At 42.2% G+C, this 13668-nt stretch overlaps 1 protein-coding gene across 1 annotated transcript in view; it reads left to right on the forward strand.

The window, feature by feature from the left end:
* Positions 1–11605: 11605 nt before the first annotated feature.
* Positions 11606–13668, forward strand: part of LOC122142788 (tripartite motif-containing protein 16-like protein) — a 38453-nt gene continuing 36390 nt past the window's right edge. The window contains exons 1-4 of the mRNA XM_042753846.1: positions 11606–12235; positions 12422–12428; positions 12937–13037; positions 13146–13370. Coding sequence (XP_042609780.1) covers positions 11675–12235; positions 12422–12428; positions 12937–13037; positions 13146–13370 — 894 coding nt within the window. The 5' untranslated portion in view covers positions 11606–11674. The remainder of the gene's footprint in view (positions 12236–12421; positions 12429–12936; positions 13038–13145; positions 13371–13668) is intronic.

The following is a 13668-nucleotide window of genomic DNA, read 5'->3' on the forward strand; positions in this document are numbered from 1 at the left end:
TCAGGGAAAAAAATTATTTTAAGAAGCTTCCCAATGGAAACGTTGACAAGACTCACGCCTGTTTCACTCTGGAATAGCCTTCCTGATAATGTTCGGGGTTCAAACACACTTCCTCTGTTTAAATCTAGATTAAAAACACACCTCTTTGGCCAAGGCATTCAAATAATGCATCTCATAATTTTGGACTGCCATTATATCTGATTCAAATTCGCATTATTATTTTTAGCTTGGGTTAAACTAATTAATTTTACTTGTCGTGGAACAGCAGCCTACGCTAATTATGTCTCTATTTGTTTCTCTGTTTTGCCACGGATTTACATCCATGGTAACTAGGATTTACACAAGCTCCAGTCTGGATCAGAACACCTGAGCCAGAGATGAATGCCAAACCCTTCAGAGGACCTCAGATGAATGCTAACCAGAGACAACATACAGACTACCACATTTTAGCTATAAACGTTTGATTTGCCTATTTGTGCTGTTTAACTAGTGTTAATCGTCTGTTTTGTTTAGTCTGTCTTATTGATTTTTCTGAACCATTTCTGCCGTATGCACATAAACTGACAGTCACCACTGATAAGCTACTACTAAATATTGTAGAAACTTAATTTTCTGTAAAGTTGCTTTGCAATGATTTGTATCGTAAAAAGCGCTATACAAATAAATAAACTTGAATCCATGTTCATTTTCTACCGCAAACAATGCGCTATCACTTTAATTCAGCACGTGCAGTACAGCAAAAACTCGGTACGTAAACGATATGATTTGTATCGTATTCAGACGCAACCGCTCCTGGACTCACTGGACGGACCGCAACCGCGTGAACGCTGGATCCGTTACTAGCATGGGTGGGGTAAAAAAATATGCAACTGCAGACGGAGTAATGTGTGAAACAGGCGTAGGTTTTTGCACCTTGTGCAATGCGGAATTAGTTTACTGTAGGAGTTCTTCCAGTCTCAAGTACCACCTAAACACAAAGCATCCCTTAGCTAATGCGGAAGATGCCGGGCCAAGCACTGATGTAGCGCAGGGGAAGAGTTGTCATCAAACTACTATGTTTGAGTGCAACCGAGGCAAGCCCGTCAGCACAGCTCTATCAGTACTAACAAGTACATCTTATTGAACATAATTTATTTTCATCACCAATTATTGCAGCAGAACAGCTTTCTCAAGCATTTTTTGTGATGCATTTGGGAAACAGGAGATGAGCCCCTGGTCTAATGCGCCACCTGGCTTGAGAAACCCGTTCTCAAAGATTTACTTCAAATTAGCCATTTTAATCTAGATTAATCTGGATTAATTCCAAGATTACAGTGAGATTAATCTAGATTAAAAAAATTAATCTATGCCCACCACTATTTAGAACTTATTATATCAGAATCAGAATGAGCTTTATTCCCAGGTGTGCAAAAAACACACAAGGAATTTGATGTGGTTTCCAGGAGCTACAGTCATGGCCAAAAGTTTTTGGCAGCGACATACATTTTGTGTTTTGCAAAGTTTGCTGCTTCAGTTTTTGTAGATAATTTTTCCACATGATTCTATGGTGCACTGGAAAACAATAATAAACATTTTATAAGTTTTAAAGGCTTTTAATGGCAAATAAATAAATAAATATTATGAGTCAATATTTATAGTGTTGACCCTTGTTCTTCATAACCTCTGCAATTCACTCTGGCATGCTGGATATTAGCTTCTGGGCCATATCCTGACTGATGGTGATCCATTCTTGTCTTATTAGTTCTCAGAGTTGATCACAGTTTGTGGGCTTCTGCTTGTCCACTCGCCTTTTGAGGACTGACCACAGGTTCTCTATTGAAATCCGGAGAATTGTCTGGCCACGGATCCAAAATTTCAATGTAATGATCTTCAGCCACTTCTTTTATCACTCTTGCTTTGTGACATGGTGCTCCATCATGCTGTAAAATGCATGGATCATCACCAAATTGCTCACCGATTGTTGGAAGAAGTCACTCTTGCAGGACGTTCTGATACCATTCTTTATTCATGGCAGTGTTTTTGGGCAGAATTATGAGAGAGCCCACTCTCTTGGTTGAAAACTAACCCCACACATGGATGGTCTCAGAATGCTTCACTCTTGGCACAACACAGGACTCATGGTAGCGTTCACCTTTTCTTCTCCGAACAATCGATTTTCCAGATGTCCAAACAGTCAGAAGGGAGCTTCATCAGAGAAAATAACTTTGCACTAGTCTTCTGCTGTCCAATCCTTGTACTTCCTTGCAGAATTTCAGTCTGTCCTTGACTTGAAGTGTCTTCTTTGCTGCCCTTCTTGACACCAGGCCGTTGTCCAAAAGTCTTGTCCTCACTGTGTGTGCAGATGCTCTCACACCAACCTGCTGCCATTCTTGAGTAAGCTCTGCACTGCTGGAGACACGATTCTGTAGCTTAGTCCTCAGGAGGAGATGGACCTGTTCCGGAGCTGACTCCTCAGGAGAAGACGGTCCTGTGCTGTAGCTGACTCCTCAGGAGGAGATGGTCCTGTTCCTTAGCTGGAGATGGTCCTGTTCCGTTGCTGACTTCACAAGAGGAGACGGTCCTGTTCTGTAGCTGACTCCTCGGGAGGAGACAGTCCTGTGCTGTAGCTGACTCCTCAGGAGAAGATGGTCCTGTTCTGTAGCTGACACCACAGGAGAAGATGGTCCTGTCCCGGTAGCTGACTCCTCAGGAGGAGATGGTCCTGTTCCTTAGCTGGAGATGGTCCTGTTCCGTAGCTGACTCCTCAGGAGAAGACGGTCCTGTTATGTTGCTGACTCCATAGGAGAAGACGGTCCTGTGCCGTAGCTGACTCCTCAGGTGGAGACGGTCCTGTGCTGTAGCTGACTCCTCAGGAGAAGATAATCCTGTTCCGTGGCTGGAGATGGTCCTGTTCTGTAGCTGACTGCTCAGGAGAAGACTGTCCTGTGCTGTACCTGACTCCTCAGGTGGAGACGGTCCTGTGCTGTAGCTGACTCCTCAGGAGAAGATAGTCCTGTTCCGTGGCTGGAGATGGTCCTGTTCTGTAGCTGACTGCTCAGGAGAAGACGGTCCTGTTCCGTAGCTGACTCCTCAGGAGAAGACAGTCCTGTTCCGTAGCTAACTCCTCAGGAGAAGATGGTCATGTTCTGTAGCTGACTCCTCAGGAGAAGATGGTCATGTTCTGTAGCTGACTCTCCCCAGGAGAAGATGGTTCTGTTCTGTAGCTGACTCCACAGTAGGAGACGGTCCTGTTCTGTAGCTGACTCCTCAGGAGAAGATGGTCCTGTTCTTTAGCTGGAGATTGACCTGTTCTGTAGCTGACTCCTCAGGAGGAGACGGTACTGTGCTGTAGCTGACTCCTCACAAGGAGACGGTCCTGTTCCGTAGCTGACTCCTCACAAGGAGACGGTCCTGTTCCGTAGCTGACTCCACAGGAGGAGACAGTCCTGTTCCGTAGCTGACTCCTCAGGAGAAGATGGTCCTGTGCTGTACCTGACTCCTCAGGTGGAGACGGTCCTGTGCTGTAGCTGACTCCTCAGGAGAAGATGGTCCTGTTCCTTAGCTGGAGATTGACCTGTTCTGTAGCTGACTCCACAGGAGGAGACGGTCCTGTTCTGTAGCTGACTCCTCAGGAGAAGACGGTCCTGTTCCGTAGCTGACTCCACAGGAGGAGACGGTCCTGTTCCGTAGCTGACTCCTCAGGAGAAGACAGTCCTGTTCCGTAGCTGACTCCTCAAGAGAAGATGGTCCTGTGCTGTACCTGACTCCTCAGGTGGAGACGGTCCCTGTGCTGTAGCTGACTCCTCAGGAGAAGATGGTCCTGTTCCTTAGCTGGAGATGGTCCTGTTCTGTAACTGACTCCACAGGAAGAGACGGTCCTGATCTGTAGCTGACTTCTCGGGAGGAGACGGTCCTGTTCTGTAGCTGACTCCTCAGGAGGAGACAGTCATGTTCTGTAGCTGACTTCTCGGGAGGAGACGGTCCTGTTCTGTAGCTGACTCCTCAGGAGAAGACGGTCATGTTCTGTAGCTGACTCCCCAGGAGAAGATGGTTCTGTTCTGTAGCTGACTCCACAGTAGGAGACGGTCCTGTTCTGTAGCTGACTCCTCAGGAGAAGATGGTCCTGTTCCTTAGCTGGAGATTGACCTGTTCTGTAGCTGACTCCACAGGAGGAGACGGTCCTGTTCTGTAGCTGACTCTCCGCAGGAGAAGATGGTCCTGTTCTGTAGCTGACACCACAGGAGGAGAAGGGCCTGTTCTGTAGCAGACTCCTCAGGAGGAGACGGTCCTGGTCTGTAGCTGACTCCTCAGGTGGAGACGGTCCTGTTCCGTTGCGGACTCCTCAGGTGTAGATGGTCCTGTCCCGTAGCTGACTCCTCAGGAGGAGACGGTCCTGTTTTGTAGCTGACTCCTCAGGAGAGAAACGTTCCTTTTCCGTAGCCGACTCCTCAGGAGGAAACGTTCCTGTTCCGTAGGCGACTCCTCAGGAGGACATGGTCCTGTTCCGTAGCCAACTCCTCAGGTGGAGACAGTCCTGTTCTGTAGCTGACTCCTCAAGTGGAGATGGTCCTGTCCCGTAGCGGACTCCTCAGGAGGAGACGGTCCTGTTTCGTAGCTGACTCCTCAGGAGGAAACGTTCCTGTTCCTTAGCCGACTCCTCAGGAGGAAACGTTCCTGTTCCGATGGCGACTCCTCAGGAGGACACGGTCCTGTTCTGTAGTCAACTCCTCAGGAGGAGACGGTCCTGTTCCATTGCTGAGTCCTCAGGTGGAAACGGTCCTGTTCCGTAGTCAATTGCCGTAGTCCGTAGTCAATTGCTCTATATAAATGCTGTACCGTAACCAAGCTAAAGTCATGTATCGCAGCATGCAGCAGCTCTAGATGGATTACTTGGTATTTTGTCTCATCTCATGATCTTGGTTTATTGTATTGTCGCTAATGTTGATGTCGGTTGATGTTGATATAGCTCAAAATTTTCAAAGTGTGTTTTAATTCTTTAGTTCTTCAGTTTATTCATTTATTAATTAAATAAGTTTGAATAAGGAAAGCAATAACTTTGCCATACTATCCTTTCAAATGTTAAAGTTGCCACAGTCATGTTCTGCCCCCGCCTCTCAAAAAAAGTTCAGGCCCAGGATTTGTTTTTTTGCTTTAACCCCTGCTGCAGTCGAACCTCTCTCTTGCAGTTTTTGATGATCCGGTAAATGGTTCTTTCAGGTGCAATATTCTTTGTAGCAGTTTCCTTGTATGTGAGGTCATTTTGATGCAAAGTGATGATGGCTGCACATGTTTCTTTGGAGGCTTCTTCCCTCCTTTTATAGCAATCAGTCTGCTCTTACAATCCAATCAGTGTGGTAGTGATTTCACCTGACTAGTATGTAGGTTTTTGATAAGTTATTTATTTATTTATTTATTTATTTTTTTGGCCAATGACACTTTTTGCAATTATTTAAAATCATCTGATCACTCTGCACAATAATCAAGAAACACAAAGTTTATGTCACTGCCAATACTTTTGGCCATGAGTGTACATACGTAAATAAGACAAGAAAGTATACACAACATTTACATAAGTAAAAAAAAAAAAATAATAATAAATTAATCATAATAAATTAAAAAGAAAAAACTACATAACTTGCATTAGACCCGAGGGTTTATGAACATAAGTGTGCATTATCTACTGTATATACAGGTGTATAAAAAAAAAAGTAATGAATTGCATGACAAAAACCAGGTCATTGTAATAAAGAAAAAAAAAATTAAAAAGGAAGCAATGGCTTCAGGAGGCAAGGCCAAAATAACAAACAAAAGGTAATCTAATGAAGGAAGTAAACCTCTAACTAATCTACCAAATAATAATACAAATAAAAATAACAGTTGTACCCTAACTCCCATCCTAGCCCCAAAACAGGAGAAAGCAGTTAAACAAAAATGGCACCCACCTCCCAACAGCTTCCAAATAAACAAACAAACAAAGTATCAATCAGTAAAGTTACTAACAAACTGGTCAAAAACTAATAAAAGTCAAATGTATAAGAATTTTATGTAGAAGTAAAAGTATAATGAAGTCCACGATCATCTCAACAGTTTTGAGTGTGTTCAGCTCCAGGATGTTGTGACTGCACCAGTGGCCTGTATCATGAAGCCGGGTTCAGTTTTAACCAGGTAAGTTTGTGTTTAATTTGAGCAAACTTGAGCAAATTTGAGTTTTCGGGATTAAGAAGGTGGGTTGGTTTTGAGCTAGTTCCGTCACCATGGTAACTTACTCTACACAGCTACCCTGCTCAGGAGCAGGTTTTATTCAGGGTTAGAGATTGCAAACCCAAACTGGACCTGGAGCTGTGAGCAAAGTGACATACATCTGATGCAATGAAGCCACTCCATCTCTCCCTTCAAATTAAAGCAGTTTAGAGTCAAAGAATTTTAGAGACAACTGCCAGACTTTTTGCGGCTACATATTTATTATATTTATATTATATCAATTATAGTTGTTTATAACTCATATAATTTATTCATATAATTATTATGTTAAGTGACAATAAATTTTAAGCTTTGCATTTAAATTAATGTAAATATACTGTGTATATACATATAGATAAGCTTTAATATATCCAACTTTTAAAATGACTAAATTTGTTTTCATTTTGAGCCCTGTGTGAAACTATATAATTAATTCAGTTGATTCATTTGCATTGTCATATATTTTCTTACTGCTACCTTCTCAAACTTTTGCTGAAGCAGCAGTGTTTATTCCTGCCTTGTAAATGCATTTAAATTCATTACATTTTTAATTATGACATCTCTTAGTCTTCACCAAAAAAGTGAATTGTGCTGACTCTCATGAAGAAGGCAAGGCAAGGCAAGTTTATTTATATAGCACATTTCGTACACAATGGTAATTCAAAGTGCTTTACTTAAAAGAAAGTCAAATAATCATAAAAAATAATCACAAAAATAAAACAAGGAATTTAAAAACTTTGAAAATTATTTAAAAATTTATTTATAATGAATTTAAGACATAAAATACAGTGCAATAATTTTGAATTGCATAAAATACAATGCAATCTGTTCGGACATCGCACAGTGCTCATTCAATAAATGCACAGCTAAGCAAATAAGTTTTAAGTCTGGATTTAATGTGGTTAATGTTTCAGCACATGAGAAGTGAATAAAACTGATGCTTTGTTGACGCTCTCCACATGTGCTGTGTGACTGGCTGTTTTGCAGCATGTGTCACATTTTCAGGAGCATGCACTCCGGAGTTAATCAAAAACTCTGGATCAAACTCTGAGTTGACTGAGAATGTTTATATCAAGCTTTGTGAGTGCGCTGAACCTGATCTAAACCAGGTTGGATTTGTTTGGTTTTGTCAACTCTAAACTTGCTCAGAATAGAGAAGAGTTTGTTCGTCTCACTTCATGCTACAGGCCACAGACAGCCAACTCTTTAGCCTCCTTTCTGTAAGCAGACTCATCACTGTCCTAGATGAGGCCAATAAGAGTGGTGTCATCTGCAAACTTCTGGAGCTTGACAGAGGGGTCCTTATAGGTGCAGTCTTTGTGTACAGAAGAAACAGTCGAGCAACAGAAAAGGAAAGCAGTTTGTAAGTGTTTTGCCTTGTTTTCTCATTAGACTACAGCACGGATCTTCATTGCTAGGAAACATTGTTTCATTTAGTGTGTTTTTTACTGTGGTAAATACGTGCTGAAGTGGCGTTTGTTCTCGTGTTTGCCTATCGCGGGACTCCCCAGTTTCGTTCTGCTAAATAGTAAGGTGTGACCAAAGCCAGTAAAAGTACTTATTTACCTGTTTTGGAAGTCCTTGTTAGAAGAAGCAGTCGAGCAACAGAAAAGGACAGCAGTTTGTAAGTGTTTTGCCTTGTTTTTCTCATTAGATTACACCGCGGATCTTCGTTGCTAGGAAACATTGTTTCATTTAGTGTGTGTTTTTTTTTACCGTGGTAAATGCATGCTGAAGTGGCATTTGTTATCGCGGGACTCCCCAGTTTCGGTCTGCTAAATAGTAAGGCGAGACCAAAGCCAGTGAAAGTACTTAATTACCTGTTTTGGAAGTCCTTGTTAGAAGTTGTGCTTTCAGATCTCTACTATTACTACGAACACTCGGAGAGCACACACTGTACGTCGGAGGCAGGCCTATCCCAAAAATATACGGCCTGTCCCTCTGACCTCTACTACTTTACTCTCTATTCCGGTTGGTCTCTGGAACTGCCAGTCTGCTGTTAACAAGGCAGACTTAATTTCTTCTATTGCTACTCATTCCGGTCTCAACCTCATGGCCCTAACTGAGACTTGGATCAAACCTGAAGACACTGCCACTCCCGCAGCCCTCCTCACTAATTTCACTTGTTCCCACACCCCTCGTATGACCGGGAAGGGTGGAGGTACTGGTTTCCTTATCTCAAAAGAATGGAAATTTGATCTTCAACCATCTCTTACAGGTAACGGTTCATTTGAATCACATGCAATTACTATAACCCACCCTGTTAACATCCACTTTGTGGTCGTTTATCGTCCCCCAGGTCAACTGGGAAACTGCTTGGAGGAGTTGGATGTGTTACTGTCAATCATTCCAGACGATGGTACTCCTCTGGTACTGCTTGGGGACTTCAACAGGATCACACCTTCTCCGCCAGACACCGCTGCCGAGCTCCAGGTGTCATCGCGGCCGCTGCTCTCTGTTCGTCCACTCTATCCACGACTTCGAGGCTTAATCTCGCCTCTACCAGCGTCACTTCCAATTTTTTCCCCAGCATCCTCTAATCTTTCGGCTGTGCCTACAATTCCTCCAATTGGAAAGTTGACCGTATTTAAGCCTGAGGCAAACGCTGATTAATTCGCGAAGGGTAAACAAAGCTGATCTGTATGATCTAAGTTATTCATCTCCCAGCAATCAGCCAAACCTCACTCCTAAATCCACAACAGCAGGGCGGCCAATATTTCGAGCAAAGCTCTCCTTAAGCGCTGGGTCGCAGCGGCAGGCTTCCAACAAGCCTGGGCCGCGCCCCTGATCTCACCACAGCAAAGCCTCACTCGCTTCCCGCTTCGACTCAACCTTTACCGTGACTCTTCTGACCGCAGCGTCATATGCAGCCGGGCCTCAAGCTGTTGCGCTAGCGGCACAGGCCATGTTGCAATATAATTTTTAGGTAAAGTCGCTAAAAGGTAGGTAGTTTGTTGCTGAAAGTTGTCAAATGACGTTGTAACACAAAATGATGTAAATGTAATTTTTTAGCAACGTCCCAAATGGAGTAGAATACAAACAAATTACTCAGATTTTCTTAATTTTTGCTAGCATATTTTCCTGTATTTTAAAGTACACTTCACTCAGATAAACAAATGGAAAAATTGATTTGCGAGAAAATTATTTCAACTATGTACCTAAATGATTAACGATTATAGGCACAAACTAACAACTTAGGTTTATCATAAAGGAAACCATTATTGATCAAGTGCAACTAGCAACCTAATTCACATGTGACTTGAGTATTACTAGGCATCTCTCTCCAAATCTCTAGCCGATGTGCTGCATTGGCTAGCTTTTCAATACTTTCTTCCTTATGTGGTTAAGAGGAAAATGCATGTCTTTTTAACATCTAATAACTTTTAAAGTTGCCAAATATATATAAAAAAGATACTGTTCTATTGAATAAAACTTATCATAGTGTGTTTTAAACAATATAATGTACATTATATCAAAAGCCTTCAAAGGGCACCAACATCCCGACAGTTGTTTTTACATGCCACTGTGCAATCTAATCCTTGTTTTGCTAAACATTTAATTCAAATGTACACAATCTTTAATATTTGGACAATTCTTTATGACAGAAATGCTACCGCAATCATAAATCCTCGAATGCGGACATCCAAAGTTGCCATTTTTTTCAAAGTTTTTCATTACGTTCAGCCATTTCACTGAAATAATCTGTTCAGCTTTCCCCCATAGGTGGCGTGAATTAAACAAGGTTTCATGATCAACCCTTTTGATGCCCCACCTTCTCTGTTTTGCATTAGCCCATTGGAGTGGCTACTCGGAAAATTCTGGGGTAAGAAACTCCTAATCGATCCATCAGCTCCACATAATTTGCCGTTTTCAAGCATGATCACCTCGATTGCTCTTGATAAATTCTCTCTCAACTGTAGGACATTGATCATGCAATCAATATGAAGAATAAATAAATTAATAAATAAATAAATAAATAATAATATAAATAATTTTTTTTACACTAATTTGGGGTACATTGACACAGGAAATTCTATTTTGTTGTACGCTTAACTTTTGAATGCAAATATGTTTCTCTTTCAACTACCTGCAAGGCTCACCCATCTGATGCAGTGAGTATTGAACTCCTGTCAGATGCCGCGAGAGCCTCCCAGTCGAGCAAACCGTGCCTTTTTCCATCCAACTACCGGCAAAGTTTACCCATCTGATGTCGTGAGTATTAAACTCCCATCAGATGCTGCAAGAACTTTCCTGGTCGAGTGAATCTTTTCTTTCAACTAACGGTGTTGTTTACCCGTCCGTGCAGTGAGTATTGAACTCCCGTCAGATGCCGGCGAGAGCCTCCCGGCTAATCAACATTACCTTTTCCATTCTACGGTCGGCGAGGCTTACCCGTCCGATGCTGTGAGTATTGAGCTCCCGTCGGATGCCGGCGAGAGCCTCCCAGCTACACAACATTACCTTTTCCATTCTACGGATGGCGAGGCTTACCTGTCCGATGCCGTGAGTATTAAGCCCCTGTTGGACGTCGGTGAGAGCCTCGTCGGCCACTCAACTTTACCTTTCTGTCTTAAGGTCAGTGAGGCTTACCCGTTAGATGCTGTGTGCTCCCGTTGGATGTCAGCGAGAGCCTCCTGGCCAGACAACTTTACCTTTCCGTCTTTAGGTTGGCGAGGCTTAACCGTTCAAAGCCGTGAGTATTGAGCTCCCGTCGGATGTCGGCGAGAGCCTCCCGGCCAGACAACCCGACTTTTTCTTCTCCAATCCAACTATACCATTCCATCTTCATCTACCTCCGCCTTAGAAATTCTCAGGCTAAATTACCCCACGAACCACTATTTATTTTTAGATTACCCCCTCCCCCCCCAAAAAAAGTCACTTGATTCTGGTTCCAAAAACATCTGATCCGTCCTGCAATTGTCGGGCATACCAGCAAAGAATTTCTCCAGCCACTCTTTTCACATTGGGGCAGCAACTTCAGCAGCCCTAAAAGGCCTCTCCAAGCAGCAAATCCAAACTCTTGGAAGATGGTCTTCAGAAGCGTACCAAAGCTATATCAGAACTAACCAGTTCCACATTAAAAAAGCCCACCAAACCCTCAAGTTACAATGCTTGTGCAAAATCGTATTTTCTCATCTTCCTTAGAGAACTTGGCTGTGAATATAAATCATTACTGAATTGATTCAAAACGTTTTTTATAAGTTGAGTGGGCAAATACTCTTAGTCAACTGAAACATTGAAAACTAAATGTTGTTCAATTAACAAATTCAGAAACTGCAAGTTGTGTCAGCTTAAAAAATTCCATTGCAACAAAAAAAGACTTGCTGACAAATCTGTTGTACACATGTCACTCAAACACAGAAGCAGGAAATACAAAACTCTCCAGTTCAGGGAAAGAGAAACTGAAATGTAGTTGAGCTGGTGTGTGTTTGTGTCTCTGTATTCATGCAGTAACATGGCTGAAGCCAGAATTCCAGTGTGTCCAGTGTGTCTGGAGCTCCTGAAGGATCCAGTGACCATCCAGTGTGGACACAGTTGCTGTAAGAGCTGTATTATAGGCTGCTGGAATCAGGAGGATCAGATGAGAGTCTGCAGCTGCCCTCAGTGCAGACAGACCTTCAGTCCAAGACCTGCTTTAGCTAGAAACACCATGCTGGCTGAACTGATGGAGAAACTGAAGAAGACCAAACTCCTTGCTGACTGTTACGCTGGAGCTGGAGATGTGCAGTGTGACGTCTGTGCTGGAAGAAAATACAAAGCCATCAGGTACTGTCTAATATGTCATGAATCTTACTGTCAGAATCACCTCGAACAACATGAGAGTTGGTTTAGAGGAAAGAGACAAAATTTGACTGAAGCCACTGGACAACCGCAGGAGATGATCTGCCAGAAACATGAGAAGCTCCTTGAGGTTTTCTGTCATACTGATCAGAAATGTGTATGTGTGCCGTGTATGATGGATGAACATAAAAACCATGACACTGTTTCAGCTGCAGCACAGAGGACAGAGAATCGGGTATGAACTTAAAGCAATAGTTTACCAAAAATTTGGCATAATTTTTCTTTTCTTTATGTTGTGCTAATCTTTTATGACTTTCTATTTTCTGAGGAACAAAAGGGAAAGTATTTTGAAGAATGTCTCCTCTGTCCAAGCACTGAACAGCACTGGGCTTCAAAAGTTTTAATATTTCAAATAAGATAGCATAAAAGTAATCCATATAATTCCAGGGGTTTAATCCAAGTGTTCTGAAGCATATCATGAACAGAATGAAATGTAAGTTATAATTCACTCTCAAATCAAATCAAATCTGTTGACATTTAGTCATGTGAAATGCATGAACCAGTGAGGTCTGATGTTTTTGTCATCATCATATTTGATTTGTGCCCTGGAAATTGATACATTCTTCAGAATATCTTCTTTTGTGTCCTGCAAGAGAAAATCATAACCATTTGGAATGACATGAAATTGAGTAAAGGATTACAGATATATATATATATATATATATATATATATATATATATATATATATATATATATATATATATATATATATATATATATATTTATGCTATTCCTATACACCTAGGCATTTACTGAAAAATACTGGCACTTATGATTGAACCTATAACCTTATCACATTAGATTTTTAACTCCTCAGTCTCACGGCCAATATTTGAATCTCATTAACTGTTCATTTGAGGACTTTGTGGTAGCAGTTTTATTTGATTCTTCCTGTTTTTTATTTGTCCTCCAGAAAACAATCCAGCAGATGGAGAAGGATCTTCAGCAACTGAGAGAGGCTGTGGAGTCTCATAAGGTGAGTCTGGAGAAGAAGTTTAAATTTCAGTTAGGACTCCCCTCCAGAGCTGGAGCTCTTTCAGTCCCACTGAAGCCCACTGTGTGATTGTGATGTGTGTTCTAACAGCGCTCTGCACAGACAGCAGTGGAGGAAATTGAGAGCATCTTTACTGAGCTCATCCGCTCCATTGAGAGAAGCTGCTCTGAGATAGCACAGCAGATCAGAGATCAGGAAAAGACTGCAGTGAGTCGAGCTGAAGGACGACTGGAGCAGGAGATCAATGATCTGAGGAGGAGAGATGCTGAGCTGGAGCAGCTTTCACACACACAGGATCACAGCCAGTTCCTGCAGGTAACACAGATCTACAAGAACAGGATCATAGTGGACTTGAGCAGATCCTGCTGTGACAGAGACTCAACGAGAAACATTTCATGACAGAAGAATGACCAGTTGACTGGTATTCGGTCAGCTGATGTCAAGTATCCTGCTATATAATCATCAAGTCAAGTCAAGTCAAATCTGCTTTATTGTCAATTCTTCCACATGTACAGTACATACATACAGAGAATCGAAATTGCGTTACTCTCAGACCCCCGGTGCATACAGATAACACTAACAGTAGAGCCTAAAAAATCTAGATCAAATATAA

Source organism: Cyprinus carpio, unplaced genomic scaffold (assembly GCF_018340385.1).
Source record: "Cyprinus carpio isolate SPL01 unplaced genomic scaffold, ASM1834038v1 S000000168, whole genome shotgun sequence".
Classification (NCBI taxonomy): Eukaryota; Metazoa; Chordata; class Actinopteri; order Cypriniformes; family Cyprinidae; genus Cyprinus; species Cyprinus carpio.